The 20525-nt window shown below is 52.3% G+C and overlaps 1 protein-coding gene across 5 annotated transcripts in view; it reads left to right on the top strand.

Moving 5' to 3' along the window:
- The first annotated feature begins 496 nt into the window (after window positions 1-496).
- Sorbs3 (sorbin and SH3 domain containing 3) overlaps window positions 497-20525 on the top strand; it is a 25434-nt gene continuing 5405 nt past the window's right edge. The window contains exons 1-17 of one of the 5 annotated variants that reach the window (XM_021203267.2): window positions 497-808; window positions 3105-3249; window positions 3464-3581; window positions 4951-5144; window positions 7096-7159; window positions 10721-10759; window positions 11173-11266; window positions 12657-12747; window positions 12961-13047; window positions 13149-13202; window positions 13869-13955; window positions 14399-14460; window positions 14973-15115; window positions 15348-15400; window positions 15486-15532; window positions 15718-15832; window positions 19316-19441. In XM_021203267.2, coding sequence (XP_021058926.1) covers window positions 3160-3249; window positions 3464-3581; window positions 4951-5144; window positions 7096-7159; window positions 10721-10759; window positions 11173-11266; window positions 12657-12747; window positions 12961-13047; window positions 13149-13202; window positions 13869-13955; window positions 14399-14460; window positions 14973-15115; window positions 15348-15400; window positions 15486-15532; window positions 15718-15832; window positions 19316-19441 — 1464 coding nt within the window. In that variant the 5' untranslated portion in view covers window positions 497-808; window positions 3105-3159. The other 4 variants (XM_029541702.1, XM_029541703.1, XM_029541705.1 and 1 more) reach the window with 4 other exon arrangements.

Here is a 20525-nt window from a genome sequence, read left to right as displayed (position 1 = left end):
ATGTTTGTCAGTACACAAGTGTTTGTAAACGCCTGGTCAGTGCACTTAGACAAGCATGAACTCTCTCTCCCCAAGCGGGTGTTCCCTTGTTCCTGGGCCACCATGACTTATCTCGGTCCCAGCCTGTCTGCCTCCGGGCCTGTCTCATGCCTCTCCAAGGCCGAGGGCTGCGTATCTAATTCCGGCTCCACCCGGGCTCTGGCACTCAGGGACCATTCGGTTAATCACTCCTGCCCTGTGTCCTGGCTCTTGCGGAGCAGCTCGCTTCCCACACCCTGGAAATGTCGCTGGAAACTCTGAGTGGCCCCCGCCAGCCTGCCCGCCCCTTTCTGACTCCAGCTTTGTGGTGGGGGCCAGGGAAGGCATCTGGGAAACCCAGCCGGCTCCCGGGGGACCCTTGGTGGCCCCTCCCGGCACCGCCTCCTGGACGGCCCGGCCCCTTGGGCAAGGGGCCACAGTGTTCCCGTGCCGCGCCGCCGGACAGAGGGCACTCGCGGGAGTGAGTGAGGGAGTAGCAGGCATCTCCACTTTACTTCAGCATAGCTCTGGCTCACAGTTTAAATCTGAGTCCCAAACTCCTCCCGCCGCATTCATCTCAGGGTCCTGCCTCCTAGCGCGCCCCCTCGGCCGCCCTCTTCCTTGTTAGGCGCCCAGCCTGACCCAGCGTCCTGACCAGTCACGAGGGCCGTGACCACCCGCACTTCTCCCTGCCCTCTTGCTCGCCGCGGCTGCTCCAGGCAGAAGCGGGCTGGGATGCTCCTGCCCTCCTGGGCAGCCCCAAGCCCCCCCACCTGCTCGCCGGGGGAAGGTAGGTTCAGCGACGCAAAGGGGCGGGAAGGAGGCAAGACCCAGCCTGGACCGGAGCGAAGGCACAGAGTCCCTCCCTCCATGTCCTAGACCCTGAGGTCGTGCAAACCAGAAAAGGTGAATTTGACACCCCCTGACCCTGTTAGTGGGGAGCTATAGTTTGATAAGACCCGGAAAGACCATCAAGGCCTCACTCTGAAATGGGAAGGAGTCCACCAAACCTGGATGTTCTTCCTTCTTCCAGGGGTCTGCTGGAGTGCAGGGGCTGCCTGAGTTCTGGGAACTCACCAGAGGTGTCCGGACACCTTCTGTTTTATGCTAGACAGATACCAATTCCCCAGGAGGCCTCTGTCTTCCTTAGGTTCTACCTAATGTCTCCAGGCAGCCTGCTTGGAGAAAAACCAGCGCCACCATGGGGGCCCTATCCTAACCTTTACTCAGTGGGAGGGGAGCCGATGGAGGTATCCTAGGGTCAGTAGCTCCTGAAACAAGGTAGTGGTGGGGGAACTGGATCTTTCTCCCTAAAGAGGACACTTCTGGATTTGCTGGGAGGGTGGGACACGGTGACATTAGGGAAGGAAGGCCTGTCAGCTGATGGGTGCAACTGCTGATGCTAAAGGCAGCTTGGCCTCAAGCCCGCAGCCGGGCAGGGAGGGGCAGCACACAGCCCGTGTGCCCAGGCTTCCTGGGTCATCAGTCGGCCTGGCCTCACTTTCCCCTGGAGGAAGTCCGAGAGGCAGCGGTGGCGGCAGAAACCGGTGTGTGTTTGTATGGTTAGCTTTTTGGTAAGATCTTTAATTGAATCCAGCTGGTGGGCTGTACCTCAACCTCCCCTCCCCACACACCAAAGTCAGGGATTGGCTGAGTCCCCAAAAGGCTGCTCAGATGTCAGAAGGAATCCCCACAAATATAGACCAGAGAGTCTCCTTGTCGATGCCTGAGCAGGATCTGAGCACAGAAGACAAGGCACCACACGCAGGCCTCCATTGTAGCCTTCCCACAGCTCCTGTGCTGTACACATGACCCCTTGCTGTACACCGTCCTGACATTCCCGAGCTCCTCACATGATCCACCCTGCCCTCCCCCACCCCATCACATTCACAGCACTGAACATATCTACCACACACAGGACACCAACCACCTGGGGTATTTGGTGTCCTTTCTTGGGACCTACAAACCCCACAGGCACATACAAACCTGATTTGGCCCAGTCCAAAAGTTGGTGTAAGTTTATTCCACTAGTACCCCATTCAGCCATGAAGATGGAGAGGTACAGATCCTATACCCCTGCTCTCTAGACCCTAAAGTCCCTCTGTGCCCCTGGACCATGAGTGTTCTGTCCTCTTGTACTCATGTGTGGGTGTGCCCATTTGCTCACCCATCTTCCAGGTGCTCCAAGCTCCCTTCTGCTGACCCTTGAGTGAGGCAGAACCTACTGGCTTGTCAGGCAGATGCTCTGAGTTGGGAAGGACCCTCCCTTCAAAGCCAAGCCTGTGGGTACAGGAGCCTTTGTCGGTGTGCAGGAGAGAATCCTCCAGAGCTCAGCACCATCCCCAGGGCAGAAGCAGGTCCTCTTGTGTTCTGTTGCCATCTGCTGCCTTCCTTTCCATTCCCCCAGTGCTGACTCTGAGTGTTCTGGAGCCGTGCGTGGTCTGCACAGGAGGCCAGCGGGCAGCCCACATTCCCTAGATCTCAGAAGTGGCTCCCTGCCTGGCAATGCTCTCCCCATGCTCTCCCTGGCCCTGGTGGTAGGGATGAGGGTGCTGCTGCTGGCTGCTTCGCAGTGGTCAGTCAGCAGGTCGGCGGCCTTGATGTTGACTGCCTTTGTGCCTGTGTGTACGCGGATGCTACCCAGGGCAGGAGCATGACAGAAGAACGGAGACAGAGTCCTCTGTGCCCAGGTCCTCTCTGCTAGCTGCCCTAGTTCTCCTGTGCCTTCCCTCGAGGGGAGCTGGCCATCCTGGCACGGAGAGCCCCAGAGGGGTGGTCAGCAGGCTGGAGGCCTGCTCCTGGCCAGCCTCCCTATCTTCCTCCTTGCCTGGCTTCCCCTCCCCCTCACCCACCCAGAGCTCGTGCCCCAGGCCTAACAAGCAGTCCATTGTGCCTCTGAGAGTCGGCACTGGCAGCCTGCAGGCGGGTGCCCAGAGCTGCCTGTTTCCTGGGTCCTTGAGCTCCCACCCAGCTGGCCATAATTCCCTCCCACAAACCTACCTTCCTCCCCCACCAGTGGGTTGAGTCAAGAGGTCCCAGGCAGTCCAGCCCAGCAGGGCTTTCCCTTCCTTCCTCCTTCTCTGCAGAGTACACACGAAGGAGCAGCTGGCACATCCTGCGTCCTCCAACGTTGACCCAAGCATGCAAGGCCTCCCTGCTGGGCTCAGCCTGGACGATTTCATCCCTGGTCACCTCCGGGCCCATATAGGCTCGTCCTCCCGAGGGACAAGGGTGAGTGAACATCGAAGAAAAAGGGACACTGATGGGCCAGCAGTTGATGGGGACACTAGAGGGCTAGGTGGGGGGCAACAGTGTAAGGAGGGAAGGCATTCTGAAGGAAGCTCCCAAGAGCCTCTGCGGCTTCCCCAGGAGGCCATTCCTTCCCAGTGGAACTCCTGTGGAGCCTCTGGGCCCTGAGCTTGCCGCTCCTGGCCCCTCCCCACAGGTGCCCGTGATCCGGAATGGTGGCTCCAACACCCTTAATTTCCAGTTTCATGACCCTGCGCCCAGGACTGTGTGCAATGGCTATCCCCCACCCAGGAGAGATGGTTCCTCGCATCCAGGTGGGTCTGCTTGGGAAGATCTGCTCTAAGAACCTTACACAGGGATGGGGCAAGTTCCCTGTGCCATATGGAAGGGAATTGGATCTTTCAAGGCCATGAGAAGGTCTCCAGGGAACTGTGGATTCAGTTTAGGGTTCTCAGTGATCATGAAGATCTTGAGAAAGTAACCTTGAAGAGAGAACAGGCTGATAACAGCCCTTCCCTCCCTCTTGACAAGGGAAGGACATGGCCCTAGGGTTCAAGGGAACTGTAACAGGGCCAGCAATTCAAATGGGAGGGTGAGAAGTGTTGGCTTAAGAATGGACAGGGACTGCCCAGTGTCCGCCCCCCACCCTCCGCCACACACACTCAGGCTTCTCATGCAACCTAAAAGGACATGGGAGATGCAGCTTAAGTGCCTGCCTGCCATCTGGGTGGACCCTAAGGTCTCTGAGCTCCCGGGGACTCCTCCGTACAATCCAGCCCTTTGAGAAACGGCATCCTTTACTGAGCATTCAGTCCCCTGAGTCAGGCACTGTGCAAAGGACCTCAGTCACTTAACAAGGGATTGTTGAATGCTGGACAAAACTGGACAGACATTTCACAAGCCTAACCCCCATGGAAACCAGCCACATCCAAGCAAATCAGGGTCCGTTATGGGCATCTTCCCAGTGAAGATCCAGTCTCAGAGATGCTCAGAGTAGATAAGGTTGCATTGAGATCCACACCCTTGACCATCTGGCCCTGAAGCACGTGTGCTATTATACTAAACTGCTTAGAAACTAAATGTTCTGTGGGAAAGCTGGGGACAGAGAACACATGCCTGGGGAATGCCTCTCTGGGGGCTGTATGTGCTATGTCCAGTGGCACAGACTAGAAGTCACCGTGTCTTTGCTGAAACTATTCTCCTTCTATACAAGTAGAAACCGAGGCACCACCAAGATGATTAATGGGTCTAAACTTAAACAACCAATAGGTGGCTGAGCTGGAGTCTAAACTTAAGTCTGTATTCCCCCCCATCCGCCTAGCCTGGCCAATCCCCTACAGCCCAGAGTCGGCCTTGCCACACCCTAACTGGGATGCCCCTAGCATCTGCTTCAAGTAATCATCCCCAGCACCCCTCCTGCAAACTCTTAGGACCGTCCCAGGAAAACAGAATGGGCTGGGGATGAACGCAGATTGCTCCAAACAAAATCCTCTTAAAGTTCATTCTAAGTAATAAACAAGCAGAAGCCCGGGGTGCTGCTGCAGATGTGGTTTGTGGAGTCTGCATCACCCAGTCAAATAAGTAGGGTTGAAACTTTGGACCCAAGGGGGTTGATGTTGGGAGGAGACAAGAACAGGTGGGGACCCCTATCTTCCAGCTAATGACCCTCCACTCCTCGCACAGACCCAGCATGGTATCAGACCTGGCCAGGCCCTGGGAGCCGGCCTTCTATGAGCCCGAAACCACCTGCTTCCCAGCATGCCCAGAACTGGTCAGCCACATGGACCAAGGACAGCAAGCGACAGGACAAGCGCTGGGTGAAGTACGAGGGAATCGGGCCCGTGGATGAGAGCGGCATGCCCATTGCCCCCCGATCTGTGAGTCCAGGGCTGAGGGTCCCAGACAGAGGGGGCCCAGAGACCTCCTAAGCTCTATCTCTATGAGTATAATAGGGGCGGGGCACGGAGGCCATACTCACACCTTGTGTGTGGAGTCACATAGATGTTATATGGTACAGGTCTCAGAGATGGAAAGCCACCGCCGCTTTAAGGGCTGAACTCAGTAGGATACCTCTTAGTTTTGTATCCCGAGGGGCCGGCCTAGCACCCACAGACTAGCTGCCTATTTACCAACTGAGTGAGAGGAGATTATCAAGGCTGTCAGGGAAGGATCCTGTATTCCACATTCCACAGAGGATTAGTGGGGCCCTGGCCTTCCATTGCCTCAAGTGCTGGGCCAGTCCATAGTCATGGACCCTTCCTGCTTCGTAAGGTCCAGACGTGGTGGGTTGTATGAAATGCTCTCTCTCCCTACACTGTTACTTGTGTTCCTGTAGAAAAATGTAGAAGCATCAGGAATAGACACAAAACTGCTGCGGAGATAGCTCAGTCCGTGAACTGCTGGCCATATAAGCCTGAGTTCTCATCCCTGAAACATTACACACACACACACACACAGAGAGAGAGAGAGAGAGAGAGAGAGAGAGAGAGAGAGAGAGAGAGAGGAGAGCTGGACGTGGTAGCACATGCTTATAATCCCAGCAGAGAGAAGGCAGAGGCAGGTGGATCTCTGAGTTGGAGGCCAGCCTGGTCTACAGAATGAACTCCAGTCAGAGATATACAGAAAAACCTTGTCTCAAAAATTAATAAATTAATTAATGGACAGTGCCTGAGGGACAATAACTGAGGCTGACCGCTGGCCTCCATATGCACGTGCATGCACATACATGTACAAACACATCAACACCCACACAAACATGCACTCGTGTATGTGCTGTACATGCCCATACAGATATGTAAAACCACGAGGAGACTATAAATCAGTCCCCGTCTCCTGATGGAGGGTCATCATGCTATACACTGAAGAGAGTTCTCGCACTCAGACACAACATGCCACATGAAGTTGCCACAAAAGGAGATGGGGAGAAGGCTCAGTAGACAAAGTGCTTACTGCATAATTAAAGCTATGTCTGCAGTCCCAAAGCTGGGGTTGGGGGTCACAGGCAGGTCCGGTGTGTCCTGGCTAAGCAGTCTAGAGGAAACAGTGAGCTCCAGGCTCAATGAGAGATCCTGGCTCTGCTGGTGCCTTTAATCTTAGCACTCAGGAGGCAGAGGCTGGAGGATCTCTGAGAGTTCAAAGCCAGTGCAGTCTACATAGTGAGCTCTAGGCCAGCCGAAGGCTATCTAGTGAAACATTATCTCAAAAATAAAGTCGAATAAAAATAAGGGATTGACGAGATGGTTCAGTGGTGAGTACCTGTTCCTGGAGAAGACCAGGGTTGGAACCCCAGAACCCACATGGCACCTCACAACTGTCTATAGCTCTGCTTCCAGGGACTCTAATGCTCTCTTCTGACCTCTAAGGATCTAAACAAAACATTCATACACACTAGAAAATTTATTTAAAGTAAACAAATAAAAATTAATTAGGTAGAAGGCTGTCAAAAAGGTTCAAGTGGACAAAGGCAGTGACCACCATCCCTAATGACCTGAGTTTGATCCCAGAATCCGTGTGGTCGCAGCAGAGATTCTACTCCTGCAAACTGTCCTCTGGCCTCCGCATGTGTGTGTGGCATCTGCACATCCTGGTGGCATGCAATTGACCCCTGGCCATAGCACCCGGGGTATGTGCCTGCATGCACACAGGTACACACACATGTACACACACCAGCAGCCAGCAGCACCACCAGAGATAGTCCCCAGACAACAGCCATCTATAGGGCTTTCAAGGTGCCCAGAGTTGGCTTGTTAACTGGGGAGGATGGGTGAGCTGGGAAGCCTGAGAAGGGTGGGTGAGCAGAGAGACCTGATTTTAATTTTCTGATCTCAGAGTGTTGACAGCCCCAGAGACTGGTATCGAAGAATGTTCCAGCAAATTCACCGGAAAATGCCAGGTTAGACACCCTCCCAGGGCCCAATAGACTCAGGAACCTGTGGGTGGGATAGAAAGGGGGATTTCTTTGCTTATGAAATGAAATTCTTCTGGCTCCTCTCTCCAAGCTCTCAGGTGAGTGGTCCTGGAAACAGGCAAAATAAATAAATAAAAAGTTGCTGCCTGTAACTCCAGCACTCAGGAGGCAAAGGCAGGGGGAACACAGGCTTGAAGGCCAGCCTAAGCTACAAAGTGACTCTCTCTCAAAATTCTGAAAAAAGAAAGTGGGCCTGGGGGAAGAAAGAGAAGAGGAAGGGAAGGAGGCAGGGAGGGAGTTTCTCTGTTCTGTCAATGTTTGAGGCCAACAATGGCCTTCAGAATATATTTGAGTGGACAGTGACCAGCTGAAGTTCCCCATGTCCTCTGGGGGCTTCCTAGGATCTCTCTGGACTTCTGGCTCGGCTGTGGCATCCCCGGGAGCAGTGGTCCGAATGCAGCCAATCCTGAGCTGCATATGAGCGCTCTACAGGCCATGTGTGCACTGAGTGAGTCCTTGCCTGTCTCTGAGGACTTCCTGTGCACTGAGCACTGTTGTAGAAAGCCGCACAGCACAATTCGCAGATCAGAACAAGCAAGGAAGGACCCTGTGAAGAGGCCCTTGAGCTTAGCCCAGGAAGGGTGGTGAGGAATGTGCCAGCAGAGGGTGCTCTAAAAACCCAGAAAAAAGGGGGGTACGGGGAAACACATCTGGGGAAAAAAAATGCAACCAGGGAACCCTGGATTGGGGTGAAAGGGGATTCAGGATAGAAATCATAGTCAGAAAGGTCTTAGGGAAGCTGGGCATGGTGGCACATGCCTTTAACCCCAGCACTCGGGAGGCAGAGGCAGGTAGATTTCTGAGTTCAAGGCCAGCCTGGTCTACAGAGTGAGTTCCAGGACAGCTAGGGCTACACAGAGAAACCCTGTCTCAAAAAAAAAAAAAAGGAAAGCAAGAAAGGCCTTGGGAGGCGCTGGGGGTCCTAAGAAGGCTTTGACTTTCATTGGACAAGAAACCTGGAACCTCTGAGCAATTCTGAGTAGCAGAGTGAAGAGCTCTAACCAAGAGTGCTGGGAGGATCCCCCACACAGCTAGACAAAGAAGAGATGGTGGGAACAAGGCTACCAATTTCCCTGATTGTCAAGGCTAGGGGTGGGAGTGTGTGCCAGGCCATCACGAAAACTCTACTCTTATCCAGTCTACACCTAGCAGTGGCCCAGGCCCGGGCAGTGGGATGGAACGGTATGGTAATTCCAGGGACAGTCCAAGGGCAGCATTGGAGTCTGCTGATCATGGGACATAACATGGAAGAGCAGCATGAGAGTGACTTTAAACCTGAGCAAGCTGAAGGATGGAGCTGCCGTTTGGCCCCGTTTTTGTCTTTCAGACCGGGTCTCATGTATTCCAGGCTGGCCTTGAACTCACCATGTAGCTGAGGCTGACAGACAGCTCTCGGTCTTCGTGTCTCAGGGGTCACGGGAATGTGCCTGGCTTTGGTGCTGACATTTGTGAGAGACAGGAAAGACTGCGGAGGAAGCAGGTTTAAGAGGCATTTGGAGCCTGGCAAGGTGGCACATGCCTTTAGTCCTAGCACTTGAGAAACCAAGGCAGGAGTTCAAGGTCAGCCCGGTCTGCAGTGAGTTCTAAGACAGCCAGGACTAGAAAATGAGTCAACCACCACAACAACAAGAAGAGGAGGCGTTTGGTTTTCCATGCCTGCCACACCCCAGGGGAACAGGCAGCGGAATGTCCTGGGCTAGGTCAAGGGCGAGGTCTAAAGCTGTTCATGAAGTACCTGGGGTGCTCAAAAAGATGGTGACCTCCAGTCCTAGACAGTTCTGACGTATAGCCCTGGCTTGACCAGGGACTGAAATTGGAGAACAGATAGCTGTCCTTAGAGAGTGGCTCCCTGCAAGAACAAGTCCCTTCTATGAAGCGCCATATCCAAAGCCATGGCTCTGGGGCCCTATGGTGGTGGCTCTCACAGGAAGCTGAGGCAGGAGGATTGCCATGAGTTCTAAGCTAACCTAGGCTATGGGGTGAGGTCCTATGACTCAGTGGGCAAAGGCTTCCAAGCATGACGACTTTCAAGACCCACATCGTGTAAGGAGAGGACTGACGTTCGTAAGCTGTCCTCTGAGTCTCTCACACACACATGCTGTGGCATGCACGCGGCCTCACACATACAGACACAAAGGGATGTTTCTAAAACACAAACAAACAAACAACCCTGAAGGGGCTGCAGAGTTAAGTGGCTGCTCTTCTAGCAGACAAAGACTCAAGTCCCAGCATCTGTATGGCACACTGTACAACTCTCTGTAACTCCTGTCCCAGAGGGTCTGGCCCTCTTTTGGCCTCCATGGGGAACCAGGCACACATGTGGTTCACAGACATACATACATATAAAATATAAAATCAATGTAGAAGTGTGACAAATTTAGGTATAAGTAGTCATATTTGCATATACCTGCAGACAGCCTTTCATAGACCTTATAGTACGCCCCCCCCAGACTACTTATACTTAATACAAAGTAAATACTGCATTAGTAGCTACATATACACTATACTGTTGTTGTTTAGGGAATAATGACAAGAAATAGTCTGTGCACATGTGCAGTGCAGATGTGATTTATATTTTCAAAGTGGGCCAGGTTGAATCCATGGATATATATATATACCCTGTGGAAGCAAGGCTGAATGTATGTGAAAACCTTTGAGACTAGCCAAGATCATATGGGGAGACATAGAAACAGTCCTTAGGGCAGAGCCCCCAGAGCATGTGGGTTCAGAGAAGCCCTGCTGAGGCGAGGAATGCAGCTGAGAGACTGGAGGTGCTGCCAAAGAGAGACAAGGAGAGCCAGATAGTCTCCCTGTGGCCAGATGAGAGAAAGAGTTTCAGAAGGAAGAGTTGTGACAAATGCTGCCACTGAACCGAGCTAGGTGACCATAAGAGAGCTGACCATAGGCTGGGTGCCATGGTCAGAGGACTGAGGGCTGAAGAGATGGCGTGTGGTTGCTGTGAGGAAAAGCAGTCACCTAGCAGCAGAGGGAGGTGAAGGCAGGCTCCCGAGAATGGTGTTTGGGTCTTAGAACCTCTCACTTGGCCCCTCCTCCATCCTGAGCCCAGAAAGTCCTGAACACTGGGAGGTGTGGGAGTGGACAAAGAGTGAAATAAGACATTTGAGAAGAAGGTGCAGTTGGAGAAGGGAAGTGGGGAGAGGCTGGCATGGCCAGGACAAGCCTGCAGAGGTCAGGAGAGGGTGTGGGGGTGGGTGGGTGGGGGGAATAAGCAGGAGAACCTAGAGGGTGTGGTTGCTGCCCATTTGGCTCTCCCAGGCCTAGAGGCTGCCAGAGGCAGGCATTTCAAGCCCTCCCAAGGGCTGCCTTCCTAATTCCTTCCCTCCCTCAGGACATTCTTCAGGCCCTGACTCAGCCCTCAGCCCCTGCTCCAGGCAGAAGGGAGGCTGGGAGCGGCTAGGCGGGCTCCTAGAGCACCCTGTCCTCTCTCTGCGTTCCGTTGATGACCTAGTCCTTTCTGTTCCCTAGACCTGCAGCTGGACTGGACCTTGGAAGACCCACCCAAAGGTGAGTGAGGGGTGTTGGTTCATTGGTTGGAGTCTAGAGACGTGTGGCCTGGGTTTGGGGGCTTCCTGGGTGGTGCGAGTCCATGCAAGAGTATTTTAATGGGCACCTCTGGGAACGCTAAGTCCCCTGGTAGGCAATGACTAAGACTACCTTCACTGTCCAAAGAGCCCTTGTTCTGCCATCTGCTGACCAGGTTTTCCTGGGCCTCTCTTTTCTTATCTGTGAACTGAGGATATCACCTATTCCAAAGCTGTTTTGAAGAGTTTGTATCTCTTGGGACAACGCCCATGTTCTAGCCAGGAATCCATCTCTGTCCCTGTGAACCTGTTATCCAGGTGTTAGAATGGAGGTGGGTACCATGGCCTAAAATAACTGCCCAACACTAGTCCTTGTCTGTCTTCATTCATCTCCAGTGGTGTCCGCACATGCCTCTTCTGCAGAACCCAGGCATCTAGGGACCCCGCAAAGACCTGCCTCCAGGCCTGGCACAACTGAGACTTCTAGCCGGTGAGCTGTGGCCAAGACAATATAGAGACTAGTGTCCCCTTGTGGCTAAACCAGGCACAATCTGGGAGCAGACATGAAAGGGTCTAGAGGTGCTCAGAGGGGGCTCCACAGCTGCAGATATTCCAGCTCAAAGGATCAAAGGTAGCCAGGAACAGACTCACTCCTGTTGTGTGTCAGGAGCCAGACCCTCACAGATCCAGAGAGCATAAATGATGGGTGCCCAGGGGATGAAAGCTGTTAAGGGCAGCTTGGACATGTGGCCCTTCCACTTTAAAAACAGAGAAAACCTATAGCATGGGTGAACCCAGTTTTCTGTCAGACTGTGTCTCAGACATGCCCTCCAGAGAGGAAAAGGAGGAAACTCCTTCCCCTGGGCTGAGTATTCAGGGGGTGCCGAGGCTCTGCTTTACCTTGGGGACCTGGAACTCTGCTCTCTGGCCTTTGTCATAAGTCCGAGTCAGAGTGCTACCACTAACCATTCTGCCTTGAGCTCCAGTGTCAGTGTCTCCGTCTTGTAGGTGGGAGTGATGGGGGTGACTGGGGGGACCGAGAGTGCAAGCGTTGTGATTGGCATATGGCAAGTCTTGCCAACATGCTAACACACAGGTTCCCGTATGATGAGTGCTTCCTTCTATTGCAAACAGCACATTCCATTCTCATGATCACCTTTTTATTATAGAAATGAGAACAGAGTCATAATTATAGGCAACACATCCTCACCCCGTGGTCAGACATGCCATCATTTGATAAGCTCCATTCAGTTGTTCCAGACTAAACCCAGAGGCTGGAATATGAAATCCAGCCAAGAGAGAAACCCTAGAGAAGAGTTAAGGTGGACAGGGCACCCCAGTGGCTGAGGCGGCCACACAGGCTTTATCACTTCTTCCAAGCCCCATTGACCCAAGGCTTAGAGACTGGAAACACTTTGCCCAGGTCTCCTGAGTAAAGACGCTTCCAGGTTTCCCTTGAAGTTGTTTGTTGTCTTACATCCTGGGCCATCGTTTATAAGACCACTTGGCTAGAGCAGCCTGCAAACCAGCTGCACAAGTACACACCATACCAAACACACATACAGGATACATTTGCCCAAGGCCACAAGAGAGGTCCTGGCTATCCACAGAGCAATGTTTGTATAGGCCTTCTGCTGGACACCTAGCACATGCTCCCTGACAAGCCACTCCCATTTTACCAGTATCGAGCCCAAGGTTCCATATAGCTTGCTATAGCTACAGGGTCTACTGCACAACGTCCACAGTAAGCAGGAAGGTAGGCTTCCTCAGTGGGAATGAGGACAGAGGTAGAGAAAAGCACGATCCCTTCTCCTTTGGTTACATTCTCACCCAGGTCTCAGTTTTCTAAGAGGAAGCTGACATGTTTTCTCTTTCTTCAGAAGAAACTGGAACCACTCTGAAGAGACATCTAGAAACACCTTTAACTATAATCTTAGACCATCCTCTTCAGGGCTTCATCCCCCAAATCAGGTAGACCATTTTGCTCCCCAACCCCATCCCCAGCTGCACGTTCTCTGTCCACACCCATCTGCTGACACAGCACAGATCATTCCCTGATTTCAGCTTGCATACTTAATGAGGGATTCGTGGGCATATCAGGGAAGACAAGGCCTGCCTGCCTTTAGACTCTAGAGACAACCCTAGTGTCCCTCCTCAAGCTGATGGCCACCCACATCCATGTAGGTACCTAGACATCGAGAGAAAGTAGAGAATGTCTGGACAGAAGATTCCTGGAACCAGTTTCTGCACGAACTAGAAACTGGGCATAAGGTGAGCATATTAGCAGGTTCCTCTAGGACTGGACACACCCCTCAGTTGGAGCCTGTTCCAAATGGGTTCATCCCCTTTGACATACCCTTCCCACCCCACAGCCTAAGAAACCACTGGTGGATGACCCTGTTGAGAAGCCTGCACAGCCCATCGAGGTGAGTGCTCCCAGATGGCATGGGGGAAGGGCACTGGGGTCAACAGTAAACAAGGGTGACTCTGGGTAATGTGGTCCTAGTAGCCATGGATAGAAGGCTCCAACTTGCCTTAGGCCGATACATTTTCAGCTCTAAGGACAGTGCCTGAAGGCAGTAGATGATTAATAAACACACAGAATAATATAGGCATTATCAAAGGTACTCATGAATTGGAGCTGAGCTCAGCCTGGTAGAGAGAGTCCCTCTAGGAAAGAGTGTAAGCAGAGAACGGGGCAGGGGGAGTGTATACCTGAATATACGTGTGAGCACCTGTGCAGTGGGGTGGTTGCAGCAAACCGGGGCCGTGGAAGGCCATGGAAACCAACAGAAAGGAGTTTGGCAGGCCCTCGGGTTCTTAAACAAAACATCATCCCCACCCCTATTCCTTTTCCTCCAAAATTAAAAAGCCCAGCAAATACTAAAAGCACTTCTGACACTCTGGAGTCCTGGGTTGGGGACTCTGACAGGAATGAGGTGTCACCTTCCCATTACCCTTGAACCATGACTGCAGGCATCAAAACAGGCCCTGATCCTCCTTCCTGAGGCCTGCCCCTGACCAGCCTGTCGCTTCTGACCTCTGACCAACCTCTAATACAATGCACTTCCCAAGAGGATCTTATCCCCCAGGTCCTGCTCGAGAGAGAACTGGCCAAGCTGAGCGCAGAGCTGGACAAGGACCTGCGGGCCATTGAGACCCGCCTGCTGTCCCCCAAGGTACTAGCCTCTAGAAGGAAGCCTTTAGCAGGAGACAGAGGGAAGCAGGCAGAACTAGAAACTGTTGAACGGACTTCAGCCTTGTCCGATCTACAAAATACTGGGCGTCGACTTTCTAAGTGACCCCTGAGAACCCTTCCTGGCCAACTCTAGTTCAGTGTATCGGCTCCGGTCCCCCACCCCCCAACTCGCCCCCGCCCCTAGTCGCAGTTCCAGGGATCCCAAGTCCCGACCAGGCTCTGGCTTCCCGGGCCGGGCCTCCTTCCTTGGCGCCTCCTCCCTGCGTGAAGGCTCGCGGCCGCCTCTAGGACCCCGCGTCCCGCCCCTCTCCGGCCTCCTTCCCTCCCGAGCCGCGAACTTTTCCGGAGGAGGTGGTGGCACTGGCCTCGGCTGCCCTAGCCCCGGGGTCCCAGGCTCTGATCACGTCCGGTGTCCCCACGCAGAACTCTCAGGCTCCACGACGGCCCCTTGAGCAGCCCGGCCTGGAGCAGCACCCCTCAGCCCGGTGAGTGGTAGAGGCGCCGGCTGGAGCAGAGGGTCTGTTCCCGGGGGAGGGGACGTGGCGGGGGCCCGGAGAGGGGGCGATGGCCCTGCCCACGGTGGGGGATGGGCGAACCCCGGAGGAGGGGCCTGAAGATCGGAAAAGTGCCGGGGTCATCCCAACTGCACCTCTGCTGGGGCTTGTCTGCCCTCTGAGGCCACCTGCCCTAAGCCGAGGAGGACTCTAGTGGTAGTGAGGTTGGCGGCGCTAGAGGTGGGTGGTGGGACCCGAGGTCCGACACTTCCCGCGTTTCCTCCCGGCGGCCTCCGCCTCTCCTAACTCAAGGCCTCACCCTTCCCGGCCCTCTGCTACACGGGAAATGGGACATCCTGTTAAGAGCCCCGGACCTGGGAAGACGCCTTGGAAGGCAGGGGACGGGATCGGGGTAGCCAGAGGGCCTGGGAGGTAAGATATGACTACCAGCTCTGAGGGATGTAAAGTTCCAAACAGGTGACTCACTGCCTCTGTCCCTGCAGTCTGTCCTCAGCCTGGAGGCCCAACTCACCGCATGCACCTTACTTCAGTTCCTCCCGACCCCTAAGCCCCCACAGAATGGCAGATGGAGGAGGAAGCCCCTTTCTGGGACGTAGAGATTTTGTCTACCCTTCCTCAGCCCGAGGTAAGACAAATCCTGTTTTTGTTGGCCTTGAATGGCTGGCCGCCTACTGGGTCTGGAAGTTCTCTTACAGCTAGCTATGTGGTGACCCAGGAAAGGGAGGGTGGGGACCAGGAAGGTCACAGAGCCCCTTGCTTCCCTGTGCCTGACCTGAGTGGGTGGGGGGAGCATAACCCATCCCAACCCGATCCCCTCAGACATGACCTCCCCAAGCTGAGGTGGTGCTTCTCCACAGAGCCTAGCGCCTCTGAAAGGGGTAGCAGCCCCGCGAGGAAGGAGGAGAAGAAGGTAAGAGAGTCCCTAGGGTCAGGGAGTGTCTGGGCAGGACCCTGTCTGTCTGAGATAGCCCACTCTGTACTCTCTCTTCTCCCAGAGGAAGGCCGCCCGGCTCAAATTTGACTTCCAGGCGCAGTCCCCCAAGTAAGTGTTTTTCTCAGCCCTTCCCACTCCACCCTGGGCAGTCTGAACTGTGAGGGTTAGGGAAGGCTCCCCCACCCCTACCCCCCTCCATTGGGCAAAAGGCTGGAGGGGGAGGTGGTACACCAGGCGGTGTCTGAAGGAGAAAGTCTCAAGAATCCAGTGCTGTACACTGCTCTCCCCTACAGGGAGCTGTCTCTGCAGAAGGGTGACATTGTCTATATCCATAAGGAAGTGGACAAGAACTGGCTGGAGGGGGAACACCATGGCCGGCTGGGCATCTTCCCAGCTAATTATGTGGAGGTGAGTGAGAGAGATGGGTTGGGAGAGACTAAGAAACTGCAGACTCCGGGTTTCTTGCAAAACATTGAAGGGGTCTCCGCTATCTGTCTTGAATGTCCTTGGCCCACATGTCACCTGGTCCAGGGCTCAGACTGTCTCACAACCCCGGGGGAGGGTGAAGAGACCCTCGTCAAGAAGCCACCACCCCATTAGGGCCCTACATTTTAGCTATCAGACTCCATCTTTCTATCCTGGTTTCATGTTCATGACCAGAACATGAAATGGGTGACAGTTCACCTGCAAATGTGTCACGTCTTTCAGGTGTGTTCCCTCACACAGCCTGGAGAGTAATAATTATCTCACTTTAGAGATGGAGGTTCTGTGCTAAGTCAAAAAGCCATTTCTTTCTTTTTGTTTTTGTTGAGACAGGGTTTCTCTGGATAGCCCTGGCTGTCCTGAAACTCACTTTGTAGACCAGGCTGGCCTTGAACTCAGAAACCCACCTGCCTCTGCCTCCCAAGTGCTGGGATTAAAGGCATGTGCCACCACTGCCCGGCAAAAAGTCATCTCTTAATGAGACCTATAGGTTATTTTTAGTATCTGTGCTTTAATTTGTAGCAAAATAAACCTCTGGCATAAAGTTGTTCATAATATTCCCTTGTATTTTAAAAATATCTATTCTTGGGCTGGAGAGATGGTTCAGTAATTAAGAGCATTCATTGGCTGTCCTCTGGGGGACCAGGTTTGGGTCCCAGATGGCAGCTCACAAACAACTGTCTGTAACTCCAGATTCAGGCCATCTGACACCCTCACATAGACATAAATGCAGGCAAACTAGCAACGCACATAAAATAAAAAAATGAAATAAACTATTAAAACATATATTTAGTCTTGTATGTGTGGGTGCACAAATCTGGGGTGTCAGTTCCTGCCTTCCACCCTAAGGCGGGCTTTCCTATTTCCTACTGCTCAGGTTCTGACTTTTCTGTGGGTGCTGGGGTCTAAACTCAGGGGATCAGGCCTCCGCGAGCCTCCTCACTGACAATCCTTTCTCTAATGCTCATGACTTAATGATTGTCCTCACAAGTGAAAGTTAGCCTTTTTTCCTTTTTCTTTTCCCTTTGACAAGAGTGGCACAGCAGCCCAGGCTAGCCTAGACTCACTATGTAGCCCAGGCTGGCCTCAAATTTATGGTGATCCCCTTACCTTGTGGTAGTTTAGTTGATTGATAATAATAGTATTTGATACTGTAAGTTTTCCTCTAAACACTGTTTTAGCTGGATCCCACAAGTAAAAATAAATACATAAATAAAATAAAAATAATTTTCTCATTTTGGTTTTGTTTTGAGACCAGATCTTATTATGTATCCCTGGAAGGTGTGGATCTCACTATGTAGAGGCTGGTCTTGGATTCACAGAGATTTGCCTCTGCCTCCCAAGTGCTTGGCATCAAAGGTGATTGCCACCAGGACTGACTAAATTGTGATTGTTATTATTACTGTTCTTATTGTTCTTGTTGGTTAACTTAAACTCTTTCCTCATTATCTTCATGCTGTCCCTTTGATAACTGGGTAGGCTGTTGTAATTCAGGCTCTGGTTTAACAGGTATTACAGATTCTACCCACCCATACATCCTCTCTGCTTTCAGTGGAGTTTTAGTGAGTATATACAGTCATCTCATACAGCAGTCATCAACAGCTTAGTGTGAAATGGTTGATTAGCCTACTGATTTTTATGAATAGGGTTAACCAAGAAAGCATGGGGATTCGGAGCCCTGGTGGGGCCAAAGGGCAGGAGGGACCAGGACACTTAAACCAAGGACCACTTGGCCCTCAGCAGTGGTAAAAGATGCAATAAATTGATCCAGACCTAGTGGCACATGATTTTAATCCTGGCACTTGGGAGGCAGAGCCAGGTGGATTTTTGTGAGTGCAAGGCCAGCCTGAGTTACTTAGTGAGTTCTAGAACAGCCAGAGATAATATAGTGAGACTCTGTCTTGAGAAATCAAATCAAACAACAACAATAATAATACCAAGTCCTCAGCTTTAGAACAAATCACTCTGCAGAACCCTTGAGAGACCAGGAGTTTGACAGTCTTCCCGGTAGGGAGAGGGAGAAGGGCCATGACTAGCTAACAAAGATGGTGAATTTCCAAGATGGCGGGCTTCTTCCTCACCCTCCTGACTTGAGACAAATGCCTGACAGCTTCAAACACAGGCCTTGTAAGCCCTTGTTCCCTCCAGCAGGCCCTGCTAATGGACTGGTTCGGTAAGTTCGAGGCCAACCCATGTTACACTATAGTTGTGGGCCAATCAGACATCCTAGCTTTTTCAAACTGGCCAACCCAAAATCAAGAAAGGAAGAGCCTTCAGATGCTTAAAATACCCAAGTCCTCCAAAGAGACTGGACTCTTCAGCGTCTCTTGCAGAGGATCTTTGTCTCTGTGTGTCTGCTGCATGTGCGTATTTCTTCAGCTCCAGGAAGCACCTTTTTCCAACAGCTGATTCTGTTTGCTACTGTCTGCAGTGCTTGATCTTTTTCTGCTGCCGCCTGGTGCACTCAAGATTTTTCCTGCTGCCGGGCAGTGGTGGCGCACACCTTTAATCCCAGCACGTGGGAGGCAGAGGCAGGCAGATTTCTGAGTTCGAGGCCAGCTTGGTCTACAGAGTGAGTTCCAGGACAGCCAGGACTGCACAGAGAAACCCTGTCTCGAAAAAAAAAAAAAAATTCTGCCTTTTAATTCTTTAACTAGCAGAGAAAACAAACCTGCCCAAGACCTCCAGACTGTACGTCTTAGTCACTGTTCTATTGCTTTGAAGAGATCGTGACCGAGGCAATATTTATGGAAGAAAGCGTTTAATTGGGGTCTTACAGTTTCAGAGTCTTAGGTCATTGTTATTATGGCAGGGAGCATGGTGGCAAGGTGCTGGAGCAGTAGCTGAAGCTACATCCTGATGGGGGGGGTAGAGAGAGAGAGAGAGAGAGAGAGAGAGAGAGAGATTGAGACTGAATCACCAGGACTAGGCCTGACTTGAGCTTTTAAAACCTCAACGCTAACCCCTAGAAACACACTTCCTCCAACGATCCAGCAAGGCCACACCTCCTAATCCTTCAAACAGTGTCGCTCCCTAGTGACTAAGCATTCAAATATATGACCCTATAGGGACCATTCTCTCACTCAAACCACCACACTGGATCACCTTCATTTGCCTCTTTGGCCCACATCTGTAGCTCTGTAGTTGGACTGGCGCCTATCTTAGTATTCACCACCCTGTTCTGCCTGTCCCACTGCACATCAGTCACTGGAAAGTCTTCCTCCAGAAAGCCTCTTGGATGACCCCTCTCACCCGCACATGCTAGGCTGTATCTGGTCAGTGTGTAGATGTGACGTCTGACCAGGGGCAGCCTTGTCCACGTTGCCCTCTGCATGGCTCCCTCTCCTGGGAGCGTGGATGCGTATCCATTGATATCTGGTCTGAACTTTGCTCACACCGTCCCTTCAGGTTCTGCCTGCCGATGAGATTCCCAAGCCCATCAAGCCGCCCACATACCAGGTGCTGGAATATGGCGACGCTGTAGCCCAGTATACCTTCAAGGGAGACCTGGAGGTAGAGCTGTCCTTCCGAAAGGTGAGGCCAGGCAGGGCATGGTAGAGTGGGGCAGGGGAAGGCGAAAGGGAGCCTGCAGAAAGAAATGAGTATTTTTTAAAAATGTCAACTGTACCCAGAATTTTCGTTTTTTCCAGTCTCTTGGGATAGGTTACCCCCATCTTCTATTCTTTAACCCCGGTACTGGTGACTGAACCAAGGGTCCCTGTCACACAGGACAAGTGCTCTATTACAGCCCTTGTTTTATTTTTAATCTTGAGATGGGGTCTTGCTAAGTTCCCCAGACTGGCCTTGAACTCACTCTATAGCCCAGGCTGGCCTAGAATTCACTGTATAGTCCAGGCTAGCCTTGAACCATTTTTTAAAAACATGTATGAGTGTTCTGCTTGTGTGTATGTATGTACCACATGTATGCAGTGCCTATGTGAGCCCCAAGCCCCTAAAGTAGCAGTAACAGATGGTTGTGAGCCTCTATATGGGTGCTGGGAATGGAATCCTGGTTCATTGCAAGAGCACCGGATACTAATGAGCATCTTTCCAGCCGCAAGGCCTTGAGCTTGTGATAGTCTTGCCTTAGCTGCCCAAATAGCTGGAGTTATAGGCCTGTCCCATGGCTTACCCAACTTGTTCTACTTTTGAAAGAATGTTATGAACATTATCCAACTCTGTCATTCAGGTTGGCCTAGAATTCACTGTGTAGGACATGACAGCCTGGAATTCCCTGTAGTCCTCCTGCCTCAGTTGCTCAAATACTAGAATTACAGTTATGGTATGAGCCATCAGGCCTGACCCTACCGTCGTGTCTTTAATCACCTGGTGGATGACCGTAATCTACATTTTAAAAGGACTAGAAATAAGTTTTGTGTGCAAAGGGCACCGTTATGAAACATGAGGCCTTACGTGTGTACATACATGTATACATGTGTGTATGTGGATTCTGGGATAGTACTGACAAGCATGTTTGAGACTAGATTATGGTAAAGAAAGTATGAAAAGTTTCTGTGAGCTGGGCCTGGTGGCGCAGGCCTTTAATCCCAGCACTCGGGAGGCAGAGGCAGGTGGATTTCTGAGTTCGAGGCCAGCCTGGTCTACCAAGTGAGTTCCA

The sequence above is a fragment of the Mus pahari genome, chromosome 8 (assembly GCF_900095145.1).
Source record: "Mus pahari chromosome 8, PAHARI_EIJ_v1.1, whole genome shotgun sequence".
NCBI classification, from domain to species: domain Eukaryota; kingdom Metazoa; phylum Chordata; class Mammalia; order Rodentia; family Muridae; genus Mus; species Mus pahari.
The sequence above is the reverse complement of the archived record's forward strand: the minus strand, read 5'-3'. Positions and strand labels throughout refer to the sequence as shown.